Genomic DNA, 23,742 nt, shown 5'->3' with positions numbered 1-23,742 from the left:
AAAGTAAAAGTGCTTTTAAGTCATGTGCTCCCAGACATCTATTCTGTGCAATTATCTGTTTGGTATCAATTTACAGACAATTATTTTTTAGTTATGAAATTGTGTCTGTATATATCTGCACACACACATGTATTTTTTAACATATATATATAAGAGGTCAGCTGGCTCAAATGATCAAAGCATTAGAGAAAAAAGCCAAACAAAACAACCCAAAAACACCCCAAAACCTTTTTTGACAACATGCAAGTCTCATAGCTAAAACTAAGGCTATATTGCTGGTAGTGTGGGAAGTGCTAGCGCAGCACTCAAAAAAATTACACTGCTTTACATAAGCCAAGAAAAGTTTACTGTCATTTCAGCCGTGCCACTGAGACAACATTTTGAAACTGGAGACCCAAAACTATTCAGCAGCCTTGACTTGAATCAAATCAGAATTCTAAAGACCATTCCGATCAGGCCCCAAGTAATGAGATACATTTGGGACAAGAATCATCCACTTCCATCTGTATAACTAAAGGCAGAATCTGGGTCTCTCAGGTTAAAAAGAACTTTAAAAAAGTTTAAAATGTCCTTTCCCCTTTCTTCCCCTCCATACATGACTTTACAGTTCACAAAGAACAAGTTAAACACACACAGAATAATCTTATTATCCTTTTCCATTTGTTTCATATTTTCCATCGTCACTACTTTATTCCAGAACCAATCTGAGAAGCACTGCTCAGAAGCACACACAACACTGAGTACCCTAGAAATACAGATGCTAAGTTAGTCTTATCATACTGTCCTTGTTTATAGACACTTCCATAATCTCTATTTCACTAAAACTTTTGCTAGTAGCAATTGAGGAATAACACACTTAAGACCACAATTCTAGAAATTAGCCCAGTGCCTGTTACTATTTGACTATTACCAATTAGCACTATCACAAGGCTTAATAAACACAGTTATTTTTTAGCATTTAATTTCTTTTAGGGTGGCAATTCTTTTACAGTGCACTAAGAAACTGATAATGAATATGACTGGAACTCTGGAAGTTTAAGTTAGACAAGAAATAGGCAAAACAAAGTTCAATCTGTGTTTCAGCTGACAAAAACACTGCAAAAAATTGGTCTCTGGTCTCATAACGCATAAACTAAGCAGTTAGTGAAAGATGGAAACAAACAGCATGACAAGAAAACACCCCACCTTCAAGTGCAACATTGGCCTGGAACTAGTTGCACAAGGCTAAACAGATTTAAGAACTAAAGGATAAAGAGATTTAAGAACAGGTTAGATTTATTTATGGAAGATGAGAGTATCCACAGTTAGATCAACTTCCAGAGGAACAGTTATCAGATCCCGCAAAAGCAATCAAAACACTGAAGTTAGCAGGAAAAAGCAGTCTTCCAATAACCTTGCAAAACTCCATCACTTATGATATTAAAACATAAATTATCATTAGTTTGTATCTCCTCCTCTTACAATAACCTTGAAAAAGGCAGGTGCAGAGATTTTGTTATAGAGTTGTTAAATTTTCATGACACACTTGCAAAGCTCTTTAAATGCTACTCATCTGTCTTCATTTTCAGTTCTCCACTATATGGGAACAGAGGGTTTTAAATAGCCTTTGTCTGAAAATCTCAGAATCATACACAGCAACCAAAACTAGAAGGAAATCTGCTACTGCTTAAAGTAATTTGCCAAATGGGTTAATAGTTAAATTTTACTGTAATTGTGAATTCACAGAAGGCTTAACAGGAAGATACCAATTACAATCAACTATCCCAGCTAGGTATTTGCTGCTGGGTAGTCTCACAGTGGCTATTTGAAAAAGGTTTGGGTGGGTTTTTTTGTTTGGTTGTTTTTTTACAATTTTTCTGACACATCACAAGGATATCACAGAAATACATTACGGAAAATGAACTTTAAAAATGCAGATGGAAAACTGTATGGAATAAAGAAAAGAAGGTGAGTATAACAGCCAGGGACTTCAAAAATTTAATTTTTTAAATGGTCTTAAAAAATCAAAACTTGTTAAAGATTGTTAAATGTTTGAAGAGGAATGTAGATTGTTAGGGCTGTTCTCCAGAGTTTATACTACATTGGAAAGGCTATTGCCCTTTTGGAAAGGTAGAAACCTTGATTCTGTAGTTCTGGGTAGATTTGAGCAGGTAACTTAAATAAACTCAAGCTAACTTGAATAAACAAGACAGATATGCTTTTCAGTGCTTTCTCTTGTCATTAAACAGCTACATTTTTATGCATAAGACAACAAAGGAGCACACTGACCCAGCTTGCTCACTTCTTATTTCACATCTCTGGGCAAAGTGGTAAAGAAGACTGGTCCATAACTACCACCTTGGACCAGAGGTGCTACTATCAGGCACTGAAGGCAAAATGTTTCAAAGCAGATACAGTGGTGATGGTGGTGAAGGGATAAATCGGTGGATTAACACAATCATGTACGACCACCAGAGGCAACCCCTACTCAAAATTAAAACTCTTGCAGGTGTGTAGCAAATGTAGGAAAATAAAATGGGGTTCCCCTGGAAAACAGTGGGCACACTTCTGTCCAATTATACACATATTTTTCAGTGTCAGTTATGATCTGCATAGCGACAAAAATTTCCAGATCTTACTGAATCAAGGAGAGTCTGGGCTGAGCTGTCAAAGACATCACCTTTATCCACCTCCATTTTAGAGGAATCAAGAATGCTTCGTTAATGCTAAATTAACATTTAAATTTGAAAACCAACAACTGTGCTGACAACAGAAAGTAACAAGAACAGCCTGGAACCTTATGTTGTGCTGTTTTATATCACACATATTTCAGGGCTTTTTACATTCCTGGTAGACAAGAACACAAGCTTACTATTAGTGAGCTGCAGGCTTTGACTCAGTTCTCAATGGCATGAATATGAACTATCCCTCTTTCCGTTTCAGAGAAGGCAGGATATATTAAATTAGTAGGGTAGAAGATACTCCCAGAAGTGGACAATTATCAGACAGGCTGTAAGTCAGAGAGATGGTAGCTGTTGAACACAGGAACAAGCAAACCTGGCTATTTTTCTACCTTTGGACCTATACAATTTTCCCAGATACCATCTTGCAGTTCTCCAAACAATAAAATTGTGGTGGCCAGCAATCCTGATGTGCAAAATGAACACAGACACTGTGACTTTCCCTCTACAGCTTTTTCCTCATGTTGACTGTATTCTTATGCAATTAAATCAAGTGCAGCATTACCTAATCCTTAAAGAAGGTAATTCAGACAATTATCAGCCCATTAACATGACCTCAAATGCAAAAAAAGGCTGCAACAAATTCAGATATGAAAGGAATATATAAGGACATGAAGAGGTAATACGAACATGAGAAACTGAAACATAAGCTAGATCAAGGAGATTTGGTCACACAAACTCTAAACTCTTTGACAGCTCATTTTTTGATAAAGGAAATGCAATATATTTTAACGACATTAACTTAAGCAAAACATTAAATATCATGCCCATCAGCAATTGTTAACTAAATTGTTGACAAGTAACTGACTAAAACAAACAGCACAGCCAACAGGAACAATTGAAAGAGAAGAAGAATTATCTGATAATTTCTTCACATTTAAACAGATTTTTGAATATTTTGAATTATGACTCAGCACAAAAAAGGAGGAGTGGGTTGATAAATTTAAGAGCTGTTATCAGTTTCGAGAAAGTCTCGGATACTGCACAGAAAGAAATAGATGACTCAGAAGACTGAAACAGCAGACACGGGATGAAAGCCTTACACTATATACTCAATGCATTCTCAGCTCATAGCAAAAGTCTCTGCTGAAAACTTGAATTTGCTTGGAAGAAAGAGGTCCTGGATACACTTCTTAGCGCAGCTATCAAAAGGCAAACATGACTGTAGGATTCACCAGAAGGAATTTCTAGTAAATATATCAGTTCTATACATACAAATACATTCAAATGTCCGCATTCAAGACCCAAGACAGTTTTGACTACACATACTTAAAAAAAGATCAACAATCAGAACACCAAGGTGATGAAGAAGTTATGAAGAACAAAGGAAGAAGGTTTTACTTATAATCAGAAATTGGATAGAGTAGATACATGCATTATCTACAATTATTTGCATTACCAATGCAGATTGTTTTGAAGAATTACTTGTCCAAGTCTTGGCTCAAAGACAAGTAGGTACAATCCAAAAAGAAATTAATTCAGAGCAAAAATAAGAAGGATCCCAATGCTAAGATCAGTGGAAACAATTGTCCAAATTGGAACAGCAAGGCCTACAGAGGAACTCAATACATTCTCAAAGAAATATATGTGTATAAACTATATATGTAGGTATATATATTTTAGATACACACACTTGGAAACAGATGAACACAGTACTCTGTGACCTAGAATACCTCTTACAGAACATTATTAAGCTCCCTAAATATCTCTCTGGAAATTGGGTAGGATATTCCCCTCTGCTTCTTATTTGTTTCTTAAGTCTGAAAATTTATACGCACACAATTTTGCAGCATTTTATGAAGATCCTGTATTTCCCTCTTCGTATTCTTCTTCAATTTTTCTAACAACTAAGAAAATTTTTGCTTTGTGTGCCTACTGCTTAGGTAGTTGGAGAATACATCTTTAAAAACAGAGTTTGGGGGGCTTAAAAACTTAGATAATTCATTAACTATTTTGAATGTCAATATTATACATATAAAGGCATAAATAATAGATGTATTTATACCACACTATTTATAGACATCAATTAAAACTGAGAAAGGGAAAAAACAGTTTTAAAGATATATAGTAAATAAACAAATGGTGAATGGCAGAGGAATAGGGAAGGAAAGATTTGGAACATCCAATTTTTATTCCAGAGAATTTGAATGGTGAGCAAACACCCTAGTATTAAACAAAAGCCAAATGCATATTCAGACTCTGACAGGATTTGCAACTTATATATTTATGTGTACACACATTAGCCATTCATTATTTCCTAATAGTAATTCTCTGGAATATACATTTCTCAATCTAAAATATGAGTCTATTAAATAGTAATAAAAAATTAAGTAATAGTGACAACCACAACGTCTGGACAGAGCTGAGAGTTTAATCTGTCTGCACCGCAGTACTGACACTTGGTGACCACAAGGCTTTTTACAAACTCCTTGCATGAAGGGCTGCACAAACAATTCCACAATTGCTACAGCCATCCTATTACAGCAAAATCACACCAAAGATATGTGGGTATGAGTAATGATGCTCAGGAAAAAGTGCAGCACACTGCTCTTTAGACACTGAGACAAAGTGAGCATCTTTATATCTTTAATATCAAAGGTTCTATGGACACTATTTTTGCTAATCTCTATTTTTAATTCAAAAATTAATGCATTTTAAACTAAAAAAGCCACAATATAGTGCATTTTTAATGTATGATTGCATTGCAAAACAGACGATTGGTCTAATAAAATATAGGAACAATTACCTCACTGTCACTTAAAAAAAATACTAATCTATCAGCAGAATAAGGAAGACAATTTATTTAACTGAGAATGAACTGGATTGGGAAAAAAAAAGGTCTTTCAGGTAATGACAACCTAAGTTCTTCCATCCATCATTATTTCTTGTAAACGCACATGCACACAAAAAAAGTATTAGGGTTTTAGGGAGAAAATGTAAAATTTCAAATGCAATTTGATTGCTCCAGTTATCAAAAAATGATTTTAATTAGTTGTTCCACTGAAGATTTGCCAAGAAATTCAAAATCTCTATTCAGCAGTGTAATAGTGGCAGCAAAATAGCTACTGTGATTTTACATGGCAGATATTTGAAAATGCTGATGTATTCTCTCTAGATATGTCTCAATTCTCATAGAAATGTGTTCTCTGAAGCATACATGATCTTGCATGCACTACTACTTAGTAACAAAACAAAAACCCCTAAATTTAATGATGGAAAAAAAGCCTTTAAAATCCTTGTCAAACTGAGTATCACATTTTCACTCGAGTGGTCTGTTTAAAGATCCATTTTAGCTACCCTTCCAGATAAGTTTATCCATAAGAATAATACATTTTGCCATAGGTAGAAAACAAATATAATTTGTCACATGTTGTGCTATACAGACATTTCTGCACAGTTGCTGTACTACACTAGAATGTCTGAAGGGGAAGACACCCCAGGTAGTTGGCTGCAGACACATCTCAGCAACATGGCACGTAGTTACAATTTGACACATAGAGTCTTTATAAATCCAATGTCTATGAAGTCAAACAAATCTCCTTCTTATTTATAGTAACAGGCGAGAGCAGATCTCTGCCGTCTTGTTACACAGATGGTTGTAACATTTTTATAGTTAACTTACAACCACTGATGCCTAAGGAATAGACACACATCTGCCCCAAACTGCCAGTCCTGTAGGCTCTTCTTTTTAACTTTAGCTAGCAAAAATACAGTCGAAATACGTCTAACAGCGTCACCTCCAAAAAGCTACCACAACAAAAAGCCCCACACAAATTTGCATAAAATGTATTATTATTGTTAATTTTATACAGATTGGACATTGATCACACATTACAGCAAAAATTACAGTAATATGAACTGTAACCACAAGGTCTGAGAGAAAATTCATAGCCTCAAATTCCATATGCTGAACTTTGGAAAAATGTTTGGAAAGAAACTCATTAGAAGCTTCCAAATTTATGTTTAAATAAAAAGATTTTAAAAGAACCTTATATTTCATATGAACTATTGTCCAAGTGCTTTTTTTTTCTTTAAGTGTTTGATAAAAAGTAAAGGCATGTCTGGCTCATCTTGAAAAGGAAAGAAATTGCCTAGGACTTTCTTCTTCTGCTAGAAGATACAATTCCATGTTTGCTGAATTTCCATATATTGCCTGGGTCTTCGACAGAAAATGCACACAGAAAAGAGCTAAGTTCTATTTCATTAAATGCTTCCTCCCGTTTTAGACACTGGCTGTCCACAGAAGCAATCCTCCAAATAGCTGAGTTACAATCATATGCTTGTTTTACAAGAAGAACAGATGCAGAAAAGTAAAGCCATAACTGAACCTTGTAACTGTAAGAGTTGTCAATTAAGTTCAGTGAAAGTTGAAAACAGCCTGATGAAACCCTAACCCACGGTAGCTTAGGCAAATAATACTTATTTATACACATGTTCAAAGAATAATAGATCTAGGCAGGTTCTTGCCTTTTTCTTCTTACTCTTCAAATTGGAAGAGAAAAGGGTTTGTGAGAAAGTGGATCTGCATTTACAGGTCTAACTACAGAGCTGAAAATGCATACCTGGGAAGTCAGTTTGAAAACAGATTAAGGAAAGAATGAACCACCTTTATGCATACAGTTACACAATTCATTTGGCTTTGAATTTTCCTTCATCTGGAATCTATTCAAATTATGTAGAGTGGACACTGAAAAAAATCCCCAAAACATAGAAACCTTATAGTTTTGCTAAATATTCTTTTTATTCTTGGCTAGTTTCTACCTTTACAGCTGCCTTACAAGAAATTCTGTAGTTACTGCTATCTGCTAATTTCTATTATGAACACAAATCTACAGAATGAGAATTTGAAGGATTCAATAAGTTACTTTGCTTTAAGGTTGAAAATTTATAAAAATGGACTCTGCTACATAACAGACAAGAATTTCTGCAAGATTCATATCCATGAAGTTACACATGATGACCAACTCCACTTGGACTCTTAACATGTCACCTTAGTCCTGAAAACTATGCATCTTTCAATTTAAGTTTGTCTCAGTAGCACGTGACAACTGCATCATTTAAGATGGACATCTACTTCTTTTAGTTGAGTTTTTCACTGAGTAAAAACACACCAAAAGGGTTGGATATTTCCATTACATTGAAAAGGCTGATTTCATATCCTGTTTAATGACTACAACTTAAAGTAATCTCTTTCTTAGAAATTGGCTTATTTAGTTTTGGACTATATTCATTTGCAGCACATACGCACATTGAGATAGGAATGACACAAATACTTAACTTATTCACTTTCAGGAGTGCAACTGTTATGATTGCCAAAATACTTTTGTTTCAAAAGAAATTCTGACTAACCAATAAGGTGTTACTTCTTTCACAAAACAGTTACATTAGGGCCTGTCATACTATGCCTAGATAAAACAAGTATTGACAGTGATTTCTTCTCAAACAAATATCACAATACTTCATTATTAAAATGCATATGTTAGGTTCCAAGTTTAGCCAAAATCATTTTAAAACAATAAATTTTCTGAAGATCAGGATAACAGCAGCTAGAAAATAGGTCAGAATGCACTTTGTGGGACTATGTTGCAAAAAGACCACTGCTATGTGTAACTGCATACAAAGGAAAAATAAATGTATTAGGAAGCAACCATCGTCAATGGTATTTTGCTGTGATTATTAGGAACTAAGTAATGGATAAAAATCTGAGGCAAAATACATTATTATTATTTGTTGCTCTGCTTTCACTAAATAGTATAGTCAGATCTCTATTTTCAAAATCAGAAGAGAAAATTACTATTTTGATTTACTGGAACTCTTTTAATATAAATATACGGAACTGGGAGATTTATTTGTTGGAGTAGTTATTCCTTCTGCTCTTTTTCACCTAGATTTATAAACTTCATGACCAATTTACAACATTTAGGAATTAATCCTGAAAATCTACTACAACTTTCACATGGAAATTAAAATTAGATTACACTGATTTTGTAAAGCAGTTTAGAGTATCAGTCTTGTCACTTATTAGTTGGATTTTAAATTAATTGAGTGCAAGATTAAACAATTAAAAATATGTTAAAAAAGCCATCTCCTAAAATGCTGGTAAAGTATATTGTTCATGGTTAGAACACCTGACCATCTCTGACATATTTACATATTCTAAAATATTAAATAAGACAAATGCTATTACTGCTCTGTTTTCTCTGTTGTCTGCAAAACAGCAGCAGAAGGTAAGGCATTGCCTGCAGCATGACCACTCTGCTTTCAAACCACTTTTGTGTTCTGGATTAATGCTTTCAGTCTTTTCTAGTGTATAATCATTGCTGCTGCAGCAGAGAATGAACAACATTTTCCAGTAGATCTATTTTATTTATAAAAATAGATAAAGGTTATGCTAAAAACTTGAAAAGTACTTTTAAATTCTACTAGATACTCATAATTCTAAAAAAGAGCAGCTAGGAGGAAAAAGAGGGGGAAAAATTTTCTCCTGAAAGTAACCTCGAATCCTACGTATGGCAAGAATCTACCATAACTAAAGAAATAAAGAGGGAGGTGAGATAAATGGAGAGATTGTGTGGTTATGCAGATTAGGGACACAGTTGCAGCATTTTAAATTTCTTTGTTCTCTGAGCTATAAATTATGATGACAATTCAAGGTTAAAGAAAAACAGGATGAGGTACAGTCAGAAATCTGAGGAGGAAAGAAGTGGTTTTGGATGACTGAAATGAACACATCAAGTGCTTGCAAGAAAGAAGATTATAGACAGATAGAAATAAGAAATTGCAGCAAAAAAAAAATTAAAAATCAATACTCTAAATAAATAAGCATATAGGACTGGCTGCTGTGATACATGCAAGCTCTGCTCCTCTCAGGTGGTCAATGATGAAGAAAAAGAAAACAGAATTTTTCCCAGTAAGGGCTATCAAGTCCAAATAAAGTTAAACTGCATCTTGCCTTTGACTACTGACAAGAGGTAGCCTGCATGACTGGATTTGCAGAGTTGCCTCTTAACTTCCTCTTTACTTCATTCTCTACCTCCACAAGCACGTCAAAACTCCCTCCAGTGCCTGTTACACTTAATGTGGGGTGAAAAAGAGAACAAGAAAGCAAAGATGAACTTTCTGGAAACAAAAGGAAAATACTCCACAGTGATCTTTAAGGAAGTCTAATTCATATCACAGCACAAGCCATTATCAGTCTGGATACTCTGGCCAGAACAATCAATTTATATTGGTGGAAATATTTCATACTAGTCTTGCTGCAGCTGCTCCCAGCTCATCCTGAGGAAGTCACTGTTTCTCTGAAAGGCTAGTGGGGCCTGGAAATTGTTAGTATTTCTCTGGTTACTATGATTTCCAGTAAGATTTGTCTTATACAAGTGAAATGATGGTAAATCTCAAAAATGCAACTATTACATGGCATAATGGAACACACATCTGTACTCTACGTTCACATCACTGAATAACTTCCTTCCTCCTTCCTCCCCAGCTCCCCCCTCCCTTGTTTTTTTTTTAATATGGTAAGACTATTCATACAAGTTAGAGCAGAGAACAGCCGAAGCAGCCCACACACATATGTACTAGGTTTAAATTCTTTGGAAGACTATGTTGTTCAAGCTTCCCTTTTATTTATGCAAAATGGCACAAGCAAAAGATGTTAAAAAAAACAACTTGACAGAATGGTTGGGGAGGGAGAAGGAGTGGTCATTTCATAAGGAAAGAATATTACTTTCACACAATCTCATGTCATTTTTATGTTTACACAACACGACTGGTACAGTTGAGCATATCACACACTGACAGATTAACAGGACCTCCTACCTTGACTTCATTCTCTCATGCACTCTCCCATGCTGGATACATTGTTGGTCCAATTCATCATTCCGTTTCTTCATCTTCTCCAATCTGCCATGAAGATACTCTTTTTCCTGACTAAGCTGGTTGACTTCAGATCTACAGAAGTAAAACAAAGCGATGATGGATGTTGTCAGATTTCATCCTGCAGTGTGCCATCAATATGTGGTTTCAGCATTCCTAAAATTTCATACATCTATATGTAATGCATAAACAAGCTATTACTAGAACTTACAGGAACAAAATGCTGTTTCAGATAATCTTAAGACAAAAGAACACGATACTGGTGGGTATCTTCTAAATATGCCACTGGCAACTACTCAGTTATAGGTTGGCTACGCTAATTTCAGGCTAATTTAAACAGGCATGCCATTTGGCATTATGCATTGATGTTAAATAAGATTAATAAATGTAAATTCATACTTGTTAAGCAAGAATTTGGCTAACATTATGAAAACACATTTCAACTTCTTTATTAGCAAAAGCTAACAATTTATAAAAACAGCTACTAAAACCTTGTTCAACTTTTACTCCGCTTTATAGAATGAACTCTCAACAGTTCACAGGTTGAACTCTCAATAGTGGTACTGTTTTAGAAACTTTAGTAACCTCTTATGTCTAAAATAACATTGCATAGATTAAAAAAAAAATAAATCAACAACAAAACCCCCATAAACCCCTTCCCCAGAAAAACTACTAACATGCAATAAAAAACCCAAAGTCTCACTAAGAGGAAAATTAACAAAACTTTTAGAAATGAGGGACAAATCATACAGGCACACATTAATCTACATAAAACTCAGCACAGCCTTTAAGAATATTAGTCACTTCTAAGCAAATCTTATTCTTCACGGGTGAGCAGACACACCAGATCCATGAATGACCTGGGACTGCTACTTGCTACATCTCTAACCATCAGCCCATGGAGAAACAGGCATGAGCTGTTTCTTAATATCAGGAAAAGACCTCAGATTAAATTGTGATAAAATATACATTATGCACTTGTACAATTTTAACTCTTTGGAAAAGGTTAATGAGAACATGTCAGAATCTGCTATACCATCAGAAAGTACGAATCAAAAGCAAGCAAATTTGATTTATGGCATCTGCCACTCCATATCTCAAGGTTAAAAAGCTTCAGCTATATCTTTAAATCATAAACTTAAATATGCTGCAATTACAGCAGAAAGATACTTTACCTTCCTGGCTGTTACAGAATGCAACAACAACTGACATTCTGAAAAATACAACAAAGTGCAGGGAGGAAGGAATACTCTTCTTTCAAAAACATGTTGTTACATTGACAAGTCAAATCTAGAAATGACAACATGATCTTTTCATGTTTAAATAGAGAACAATGCATGGTATCATCTGTGAATCCAAAAGAACTTAGCAAAGGAAATTTTGGACTGAGACTGTATGTAATTGAATTTAGATTGAGAGTTACAGCTCTATTAAGGTAGACCACAGACAAATACATCAGAATTGTGCTGACAGATTTGTACATAAAACTTCAGTGCACAAGAGTTTCCTGAATGGGTATGTATTAGTGGGCAAGATGTTATAAGAAGGTAGCATAAACTGAATTTTTCCACTGATCATTTTACAGAAATACTAGTAACTTAAATGTCAGCATTAACAAAGCATTGCCAGCTGGACCAACTGTTATTGCACAATGTGAATGCAGTCTGTACTTGATACTGATACTGTAAGATAGACAACCAGTGGATAAAAGCAAAGGTTCACTGCAGAGCAGCTCAAAGAGACCTGACACAACAAAGCCCAACCAAGTGCTAACGGACTAAATTCAATTCTGTGTTCCTGTTTTGCCAGCAAAATTCAGCAACAGCATTTGCCATGAAGGAATACTGTAAATTATCACATTTGCAGGGTTTCCCAACTGGGAGATCCTGCTTGTTTTTCTGTATTTATATGTGACTGTCTCACTCATAGAAACAGCAGAAGCAACTTTCAAGGTGACAAAAGCCTCAAGGTTTTAAAAGGACTTATTCATCTTCATCACAGTTGAACATGCCCAAAGTATTTCTGGAAAGATCAAGTAATTCAAAACAATCAATATGCTACTGAAAATTACAATTAACGAAACAAAAGTAGGTAATGAATTAATTAAAAACATGAGTATCATCATCTTCAGTCTCTAAAATAGAGTTCTAAATGCCTGATGCTTTGAAGCACATTATGAATGCTGTCTTCTTGTAAAACATCTTTTGTATTTACAGTTAAACACAGGAAAAAAAAACTAATTATGAAATTATTCACACAATATCACTTTCATGTAACTAAGAGTCTGACCACCAAGACTGATTGTATTTAATGACACTGAAGGTTTAAAGGACAGCACGTATGAAGGACAGAATGTTAGAAGGTTCATGTGTGTTGGCATTAAAGGGAGAACACCAGTCCAATACAATATACTGCATACCAAGAGTCTTCCATCACCACTTGTCAGTGATTCCCTCTGCATCTTTAAACACACCTTTCATCCACCTCTGTTTCCAAAGATTAAGATAAGACAGATAATTCTATGTTATATTTAAGTAACTTCACACATTGTTGGGTTAAAAAAAAAAACCCAAACCAACTGTAATTGTACTAAGCCTGTAACTGTACTGAATGCTACAGCACATTTATAGAGGAGTAGGAATTCCACCCAGCTAGAGGCTGGACCAGTCCTGTGTAAATGCTTCTGAATGACTCTGCTCCCAAGGTATCACAGCAGGAAAAGAGAGGGAGGCAAGTGTCAAAGCACACAGTGTTGAATTCAGAGATTCACTTCAGAGATTCATTATGAGTTCACTCATAATGCCAGGGACAGAGGCAAATTAGAAAACTCTATGCACTAATCACTGTGTCTGATGGATCCTGCACAACTACAGGACACAGCATGGATGTGCTGATGTTGCTCCACCAGAGCTACTCTGGGTCCAACAGTCTGAGCAATAAGCTGTGGTGGACTCGGCAGAAACTGAAGCATGCAGGCATTTGGACTGCTGCCACTGGAGCTGAACTCAGCAGGAAGGGGCACTTCTGCAGACTCAGGCTGGCCCCACAAGTCACGGATCTGTGTGTGCTTCTGAGATCTGATACACTCAAATGACCTATATGAAATCACTGTTATTTTGAAACTGCACAGAGCAAAGCCACATCACATGAAAATGTAAAATGCATGCTTGTAATTAGATGCATAATAGATTTTGCCAAATCTCATTTACTTGTCACTATATCAAAAATAACTGATGGGGGCAGGAGCAACAACAGCAACAAAAGCCCTTCTATACTTCTGGATCAATTTAACTACTTCAACTTCTATTTAAAAATCACTTTATGGTTTTATCTTTGAGGTAAGAGTCTTGGAAAAAACCTCCAAAATACCTAATACTAAGGGCAAAAAAATGAGGAAATATTAAATTGTTACAATTCAATGTCAATCTTAGGGTATCTTTAGGATGAGCTGATTTTTGAACACTAAGGCCGCAGTGCTGCCTTTACTCCTCTCAAGAGGTTTTGCATTTCAGTGGTTTTTAAACACTGCCTTTTCCTGCTCCTAAAACCAATTGTTTACTTGCACAGAAATTAAATATACATTCTAAAATATTTTCTACTGATGCAGTACTGTTGCATGTAATTTTAATGACTGAACCTTCAGACAGACTGTTCCCCATCTTCATACAGCTACCTTCAACAAACATTTCACTCCTGGTATTGAGTGCAATGACTGCAGTCAACCAAACATGTAGAAAAATAGTTCAGCCGGGTATGTGTTCTTTACTTCAATTAAACTCACACAGTTGGATGCCTACTGTTGCCAAACCAGTAATATAATTTATACATTATAGTCCAAACAGTAAAACTACACTAAAAGTCATTTAACAATATTTATAACACCATAAAATACAGTGTTAAAATATATGAACTGCAATATGTACCAAAATTGTAAAATTTGTTTCTCATCATCAGTGATTAAAACCAGGATCATTGCTCTAGCTTCAATACTCACAACCCTGGTGACAGATTAGAATTCAAATCTTAATGATCAATTTACAATTAACAAGATAGAAGTGAAACAAATTAAACCAACCATTATATATAACGAGACCCAATGGACTCCCATTGTTCCCCTTAATTACAAAACGCAAATCACAAATACACAGTGGGTAGTGTTAAGCATTAATCTACAACCTAGAAACTCAGACAGTGACAATCAGAGGGGAAAAAAAAGAACAAAACAAGAGAGAAACAGAGAAGAAATCAACAAAAGACTATATTTTTAAACATGCCTATGCATACGAAAACCTTCACAGACACTATCTTCTTTCTGCACAGCTTGAGGGGTTTATAATTCGTCTGACATTGTCTTTCTGACGCCTTTCTGTGTAGGGACTAGCTCAAAAAATGGTTCCAGCTTACATATAAACACAAAAACTTCACTTTATATTTCTCAGAAGACCTGCATTAAATATAAAAATATATGTGCCATTCACATGCATTCCACTGAAATTGCAGAAATATGTATCTGTCACAGATACATTTGAAATGTCTCTTATTACAAATGGTTACTTCCTATCAAACCAAATAAAATTTAAATAAACATATTACTGCATCTGTCATTAAAAGAGCTTGAGTGTTCCACCAATTCATTAATTAATGGTATTGGTAGCATACAGTTATTCCTTAAACGCATGGAAATTAAAGCACAAAGATCCCAAAAGTACAGCAAGAAAATACATATCCAGGTCCAAAATTCAGTTTATGGTAAGGTCAAAAATATGGCAAAAACCACAAAAATATTTTTTGTGAAAATAGGGCACATTGCTGCTTTGTGATCTGCCTTTATTAATGTACATGGGAACTAAGTCATAAAATATTCCCCAAATTATTGCTTTTTTCCAGAAGACAAAACTACGGTATTCTGTCCCAGAATGTGATTTTACACTACATTCAGTGACAATGAGCTGAAGACTGCCATTTGGAGAGGTGCTACTGAGACATACATGCCGATCATGCATTTAGAACTTGGCTAAAATAATTTTCTGCATCTCATCTCCAGATCACATCGCTTTGTGAAGCCACCTATATGTCTGTCATTTTCCACCATCTCCAGCTCCACCTTGCTGTTCTCATTTTTACCTTCTTTTTTGTCTCTACCTATTTCTCTATCCCTGTTACTGACTGCAGTAGCTCCCACTCCAATGAAGGCAAGCTCAAGCTATTTTTGGACCACTTCTCAGAACCACTTTCATGCATTCTTCCTTACATAAGTAAGGAAGTTTCCTGTGTAAAAAATACCACTTGCTGGAGATGCAAGAGGGCTCCTTTTCCCATCTTCAGGTCCTTGACATAGTCAGCTAATGCTGCTAGGTGGAGAAATACTTGGCAATCTCTAGTATTTATTTTCAGAGAATAATGTGTTTTCACAGTATGTTTTCTGTCTTTCCTTCATCCTTTACAGTTACTACTCTGTGACTGTGAGCTCTAGCAACAAAGTCTGTGTGCTTTTTTATTGCTGAAATAATAATATGATTTGAATCCATTTAGATTTTGCTTTACTTTAGCAGAAGAGTTCTACTTTTCAGAGGAAAAATTCTGTTTGCTTCACTCTCAAGTACCCCTCACAGCATTTGCACAGGAAGAAGTCCCTCAAGTTTCTCATTTCTTCCCCAAACACTCTGGATGGGATTCAGCCACTTAACAGCTAGTCAACACTTTTATTCAGTGGGAAGTAGGATGGCCAGTGGAGGCAGTACCCGTGGGAAGCATCATGTATTTTATTTATTATAGACATACATACATATATATATATGTCTGTCATCTACTTAAATCATTTGCCTTTGACCATTCCTAGGAAGAGGGAACTGGGGTAAAGGAGCTCTGTCTCTCCCCGACTGAGTGTTGCCTCTTTTGCACTACCTCAAAAGGATGATTAAATCCACCCAGCAGAAGAAGAATCCTGTCTTGAAAACCAATTTCATCTTTGCAGAGTGTTTGCCTTACTTCCTATCAGCCATGAGATGAATACTTGCCTTAATTACCAAATTTACTTGCATGTAATTCACAGAAGCTACAGAATGCCAACTCTCCGCTGAAGTCCAGTTTACCACTCTAAATATGAACCCAAAAAAAGTTTCAACAGATACTATTTTCACACTTGAAAATGTAAAATCAAATTATGTGCTGCTAAAGAACTACAAAATTCACATTCTCTTTAGAAGATATTTCTGTCTTACAGAACTTTAGAATAGATACTTCCACAGCTTTGTATTTCTTTAAATTATTATTACTTCCAGGTTTTGCTCTCTTCCTCAGTTTTTAAGGCTCTGAACTTAGATCTGCTATTGACTGATAACAAGCAGCAGCAGAATCAGAGCATCAATGACAAACAATTATGATAACAATTATTTCACAGACAATATTCAGTGTGTAGTGCAGTACTGTGAAAAGAGCTTAAGTAAATAATTAAAATGACACCAGTTTTGACATTGAATCTTTAGCATTTTTCATATAACTTCAGATAAACTTGAATTGTAGCTTTTAAAACAATTTTAAATTGTTTTAAAACAATTTTCTAATCTCCATATTAAGAATATGAACACAAGGAAGAAAATACTATGCAATTTTTTACATTGGAATTGTCCAAGAAATTTGAATTAAGAGTCAGAAACAATCTTAAGGGGCATATATATATTGATATGTAATACCTGTGACAAAATTTAAAATAATAAATATTAAAATACAAATGAAAAAATAAAGAAGCATGTCCTAGTAATAAAAGGGTCAGGTCAAGAAAAATATACAAACCTGTATTTTTCTGACATTTGTTCCAACTTCCTTGCCAACAAAAAACATTCTTCCTTTAATTTTGCTATGAATGTATTCTGGGAGGTCAGCAATGAATCCAGTTCTTCTACTAGAAACCATAAAATTATGATACTATAAAATTACAATTTTATACATTTATAGAAAACATGAATACAATTTTATATATTCTCAATTTCTTTCTTCTAGTTCATTCCAGTTTTGAAATGTTTTTTGAACTTCAGCTACTTGGACATCATCACTTACCAAATTAAGGCTCTATGTCAGAATTAGCTAAAGTGTTAAAGCAATGTTGCCACCGAATCTGATCTTGTAAGAATCACTGTGAAGACTAGATATCTAATCTGGTGGGCTTGCTTTTTAGCTAGAAGTTCACTGACATTTCTAGGAGGAACAAAATTGGCAAGCCATGCTTTAGCAGACTTTTGCTTGCTCAACTGGTGCAGAGGATACACCAGCAATCCAAATGCTCACACTGTAAATTCATTTAAGTATCTCCTTAAAACAGTAGTTCTTTTATTTACCGTGTCCTGATCTTACAATGAATAATATAATTTTTTATTCTTAAATGATAGGATTTAGACTTGGTGCCCAGTGATAGCTGAAATGAAACCATTTTATAAAGTAATTTTCAGTTACTATCAGTTTGGACTGCACCTAAACTCATGACCTAGAATCCAGGTATCTTTATTCTTTCAAAAGCAAGATACTGCAAAATGATGTTTCTTGATTTCTGCTTTTAAAATCAGTGAAATCTGCTTTTAAAATTGTATGTGTGTAGGATCAAAATAAACAAGGTTTTCTTTATATACATTAGAAATAGCTATAATTTTAAACTCCTTCTAATCCTACTAGAGATATATAAAACCAGACCCAGACACAATATTGTGTCATTTTTGTATACTGGGAAAATTTATGCACCAGGAGGGTAAATGACATTTCTCTTGTGCAAAATTACACATGGTCATATGCAGATGTGCTGGCTAAATTATTCTGAGAGTTTCTTTTCTTCTCCTGCAGGGTAGGCAGCCATAATATAGCTGAACACATGGAGAGGTCCTCTAGTACTGTGACACTACTAAAAAAGGATGGAAAATTAAATACCAGATATAAACATGCCTGCTATCTTACGTATTATCCAGCACTCCTTATAATTAATAAATGTTATATAGTATTCCTGCAAGTATTGCATGACTGGTGGGCAAATATGGCATTTTGTTTAACACCTAAGTATATCATGCCCTTTAACTGCTGAAGCTCCTCCTCCTTTCTATGCTCATGGGTTATAGACTTCATCTCTTAAAAATTCCTCTTTTTTTTTTGTTTATTTATAATATGCACGTCTATTAATATTGTTGGCATAGTACTTCATAATACAAAAGGCTCTTTTTTGTTTGTTTGGAAAACCCATTTTACTTCCAGATTAAAAGCTAGATGTTATTGATGGACTAAGTCAATGCAATGAAGTCTCCTATTATGAGAACCTGAAGTATGTAAGGGATTAAACATCTTTCTTCTAGATTGAGGATGGAGGGGGGGGCACATGGTAATGCTAAAAATGTTTGAGGCTGCAAAGATTAAATAAAGGAACATATCAATTTGGAGCCAGTGAATTACATCCAGCTGCGACAGTGAATTAAGAACCGATTAATGGCTAAAGCTTTTCTCCAGTTTGGATGCCGAAGCAAACTCATTAAGCTTTTAGAGTAGCTATAATGTGTGTACTGTGGGAACTGTTCAATGCTATTCAGGAGACTTTAACTGTAAGCTCAGAGCATTTCCCGCAGAGCTTCTGATGCTATTTTCTTTATATAACATGTGTGCCTGAAAATCCAGCCAAAAACAAGCCCTTTGTTTTTCTACTTTGTTGTGGTCTCTCTCAGCTTTACGTTTCTTGAACACAGGTAAATAAACTCATAATCCAGATGGTGCAGCAGATGTGAGAGCAGCACTCTGAAATCAACAGACAGTGGGCAATACTTTCCATTTTCTCTTTTAAACGCTAACTAATATGTAATTCGGAATCTCCGGTGTAGTTAGCATCTGCTCCCTTCGGCCAGCCAAAGGTTACAGGTGTTCCTGATGTCATTTCACAGTAAGGCGTGGGCCTGGCTTGTGAGTGAGTGCCCAGGCTCTAATCTTTCCCTACCACCTACCAGTTTTCTCATGCTGGGCCTCCATTTGCTGCATCTTCTGTGTCAGCTCCTGCTCTCTTTGCTGGGCCTGAAGGGCTCGGGCCTTTGCTTCATTGCTAATGCTGTGCTGAATGCTCTCTTTCTCCAATCTATTAAAAAAAAGGGAAATAAAGAAAAATAAAAATCATACAGTGAAGAGGATAAATTAAAAGGGTAAAGCAGAACATTCAAATAATAATAACAAAAATCTGGCCAAGCTTTTTACATTAAACAGTCTCCTCCCAATTCAAGTTATACAAACTGACCTTTCTCTTACAATGTCAAACATTCTCCAGTGACTAGCAGAAAATGGATAAAAAGCACCATCTATTTCCTGAGAGAAAATTGGCCATGCAGACAAAAATAGGATTTTATTTTTAAAAATTTTAAACACGGTCTCTTTTTCATAAGGAAGCTTACCAACATTCACTTTGCACTGAACATATTATTTGCATTTTCTTTTAAATGTTATTTGTTTAATTCTGCAATGAAGCTTAGGGACCTGACCCCAAGATGGACTGGTTCCCAGTGAATCAGCAGGAGACAAGTCAATGGGAGCGATTGCCATAGTGCTCTGATACAGCTACTCTGAAAGCTTAATGAGTTTTCTTAAGCAACCAAACAAGTTTTAACTATTAATTTATGTAAATAGGAGATGAATGCATCCATTACAATAGAGTAGACTGCTAGCACCACACAGGCCCAGCCCCTTGTGGCTCTGCTCACTGGGGGGGCTGTACAGGAAGGTCTAAAGCCCAGTATTATTGAAGTATGCAGGCAAGAGAGCAATTTACTTGACCAGATATGCAAGATGGGGCAATCCACTCCTGAGGCAAAACAAATGCTAGACTACCACACTCCATTGAAGCATTTTATTTAATGCAAGCCAAGCAAAAAGAGCATGGAAAATAAAACCCCAAAAAGATATATGCATATAAATTAGAAAAGATCTTGAACTGCAAATTCAGATCTAAACTTTCCCAAAGGTCGTGAATATTTATCTGGTGCACATTGGGATCCACATTTAAAACGTCAGTGAGTTCGCACATACAAGGATTGATTTCTAGGTTTCAAATGATGTGAGCAAACACCTTTCTACTGAAATGACATTTAATAGCTTGGGATAGGTTTCAAAAAGGTCTTATAAACATGTTTTATTCTAATGATATTACCTATTTCAGAGGACTACAAAACAGAACATGGGCACAGATCATGTAAGGATAAAGCCACATCTCATGTGGTTGCTGCACTTAACCTTTGGAATGATGCCTAATAACCCATCCGAGATATTGCAATATCTCAGCATGACACACACAATGTTAAATCTTCTCTCTCAAATTTACCCCAAAGCAATACAAATGGTGGGTCACATTACACTAATTCCTGGTCCTGATGTTTCAAGCCCTACCTTAGGCAAAACTCCCTTGGAAATCACAAGCAGTTTCTTCTGAGGTAAGACAGCAAATAAGTTTAGATAGCAAAAATATTAGAGCGTTAAGGAAACAAAGCACATTTTTAAAGGAAATTTCATATATTGAATAGCACTTTATCACATCACTCTTAGAATTGCTTTGTAATCATATTGGGCCTATCCTAAGGAGAGATGCTCCCATCATTTTTTCAGTGTAAGTATCAAATATGGAAAGTATTACTAAGAATATTTTTCCCATATTTGCTGGAAACCAGTCTGTGCAAACCCCTTTATTTTACAAATGTTTTTTATCTTCAGAAAGTCGTTTTAAGCACCAGATAGCTCAAAAAACTAAAGGAAAAACAAGCCACCAGCACCTCTCACATTCCTCTGATGCTTTCAGCTAAAGAAAGTGTCAGTACCACAGTATTTTATTTAATAGTTCTCATGTGAGATGGCTGTGTGCAGTTGGGTGCTGTGCAGTCATCTGGCACACAGCTGGCTGGCTGGCCTTCTGCTGGGGGTAACCTTCATCATGCAGCACGCTGCACAGCTCAAGGTACCAAGGCAAACCTGCGAAGGTCCATTCCTCACTGCTAGGGCCCCTCCTGATGAACTCATGCTAACTAGCAAGTTCAAAATAAATGGAGAATCTACTGCCACCAGAAACATGCTCCTGTGTAGAGGAGCCATCCAAAAGTAAGCGACTCACCTGCGTCACTGCATAGAGCAAGCTAGCAGGAGCTCAGAAACCATGTATGTGTGACCTATGGCTGAAGTGTGTATGGGGTGGCTGAAGATGAATTTATACAGTGGATAAAAGGTCAGTTATAAAACTAGAAAAACACAGGTAATTCTTACACAGAAGAGCAGCTTCTTAGAACTTAGAAGATTTTGGAATTAAAACACATCCAATGCCACACAGAGCAATATCTGAGGTGTTTAGAACTGCGCAGGAGTGAAAAAATATCCTGGAGCCAAATCTGTCTAGACAGAGTCCTTTATCCTTGAGTTGAACCTGCTCTCTGAGCGCTATCTCCCTGCCCTCCAACTGAAAATTACCCCAACATACATATGGAGAAAAAAACAAAATGAAAGTATGAAACATGCAGAAAGCAGCCCAAGAGATTTCAGGATCTATTGGTAACTTTCCTGCTACAACCAACAAATACTGCAGGAGTTCTCAAAGCTCTGGCATTGTCTGAACAATTGCAATTTCTTAAGTCAATTCTTACACAATTCAGAGTAAAAGAAAATCTATGGACTGTAGATGGAAGTATACAGTCCTTAGTCCCATCAGCATTAGTGCAAAGGCATCAGAGGTCTCCTCCTACAAAAACTTCAGAATTTCTTATATTCAGTAATGGAGAGTACAGAGACAATGTAAAGCAAAGCTACGACTGACTAATTTTGATGACACAGGTAATATCTGAATCAGAAATGACAGCATCTACAGAGGTCAAAAATAGGAGATGAGGGGATAAAGTACACGAGCCTGTTCTCTACCTGAATTTAAACACTAGCTCTACTGAGTGCAAAACACTAAACACACTAAAATGCACATCTGGTCACAACACTGATCAGTTTTACTACAGCAGATGCACTGAACTCAAGGAAACTTTTACTTCTGTGTGATAAAGTCAGAAGCAACCAAAGACTCAATCATGGAGAAAGCTCAAGCTCTTCTTCAGCCCTTTTCTAAAGTACAGGTTTTCCATAGTGATTTTAGTTCTAAACACCTGCTTTGAGCCTGTACTGTGGATGTCAAGAGCCATAGTTAACTCACTTAACCGACTGGTATATCTCAGTGAACTTGATATTGGTTTGCAGCGCATAGAAGCTATGCTTTTCAAATGTTCTTGACAAAACAAAAGGCACTGTGAACTGTAGCATAAAGCACAGGAAGAAGAAAATTGCTATCTCTGGCAAACTTTAAAAAAATCCTTCCTGCAACTGAAGTGAAAATTCACTTTGATCTCAAAGCTAACATAAAAGTATGCTGACTGAATTTGAGCCATCAAATTTAATAAAAAAAAAAAAACCAAAACCAACCAACCAAACAAAAAAAACCAAAACCAAAACCCAAAACAAAATAATCCCCCAAACCAAAATAACCCCTCAAATCAAAACACCTTTTTCACCACAAACAAACACAAACTGGATCACAAATCCATTTACAAGAGAAGTCCACTCTCTGTCAAAGGGCTTTGCAGTAAAGATAAAGGAAGTAGGTAAAAACTAGTGACATAAAAGTGGTATTTGTTATAACTAAAATCAGCAAGTTAAAAACAGAACTTAGATAGATAAAACTTTGAATTTCACTACACAGTTCAATAGCATGTATTTCTGAAGGAGTCTTTCCAGTTTGGTAACAGTAAAAATACAAGAATATAAAAACCAGCATGATTCTTAATGTGGAATTAGGCCTCTGACTGGAGGCTCCCAGTAAATCTTCTGGCAAAGCAACTACAGTTTGAAGCAACCATGCTTCCTGTATTGACTATTTGATTTTTCCATGAGATCAACATGTAGCGTTTTTAAAAAAGCTAATGGATCCATTAGTGAGGACTATGAACTTAATTGGACAAATTAAAATACTCTAGCAATTATCTCAGTTCAGTGATACACAAGAGGTTATCATAGCATTATTTCTGACATCTTCATTTCATATTAATTATATTTAAAAATATAACGATAAAGCATTTTAGCTTTCATCTATACTTGCTTTAACCTGAACTTCCTAAATCATTAA

The 23,742-nt window shown here is 35.6% G+C and overlaps 1 protein-coding gene across 5 annotated transcripts in view; it reads right to left on the bottom strand.

Annotated features, from left to right (window-relative positions):
* SDCCAG8 (SHH signaling and ciliogenesis regulator SDCCAG8) overlaps nt 1-23,742 on the bottom strand; it is a 107,170-nt gene that overhangs the window by 28,767 nt on the left and 54,661 nt on the right. For 3 of the 5 annotated variants that reach the window (XM_033054280.2, XM_033054277.2, XM_033054279.2), the window contains exons 14-16: nt 19,562-19,689; nt 17,388-17,496; nt 10,539-10,670 (exon numbers count right to left, since the gene is read on the bottom strand). In XM_033054280.2, the coding sequence (XP_032910171.1) occupies nt 10,539-10,670; nt 17,388-17,496; nt 19,562-19,689 (369 nt within the window). Of the gene's footprint in view, nt 1-10,538; nt 10,671-17,387; nt 17,497-19,561; nt 19,690-23,742 lie in introns of those variants that run through there. The other 2 variants (XM_033054278.2, XM_033054281.2) reach the window with 2 other exon arrangements.

The sequence above is a fragment of the Catharus ustulatus genome, chromosome 3 (assembly GCF_009819885.2).
Source record: "Catharus ustulatus isolate bCatUst1 chromosome 3, bCatUst1.pri.v2, whole genome shotgun sequence".
Classification (NCBI taxonomy): domain Eukaryota; kingdom Metazoa; phylum Chordata; class Aves; order Passeriformes; family Turdidae; genus Catharus; species Catharus ustulatus.
This window is presented reverse-complemented; position numbering and strand designations above follow the sequence as displayed.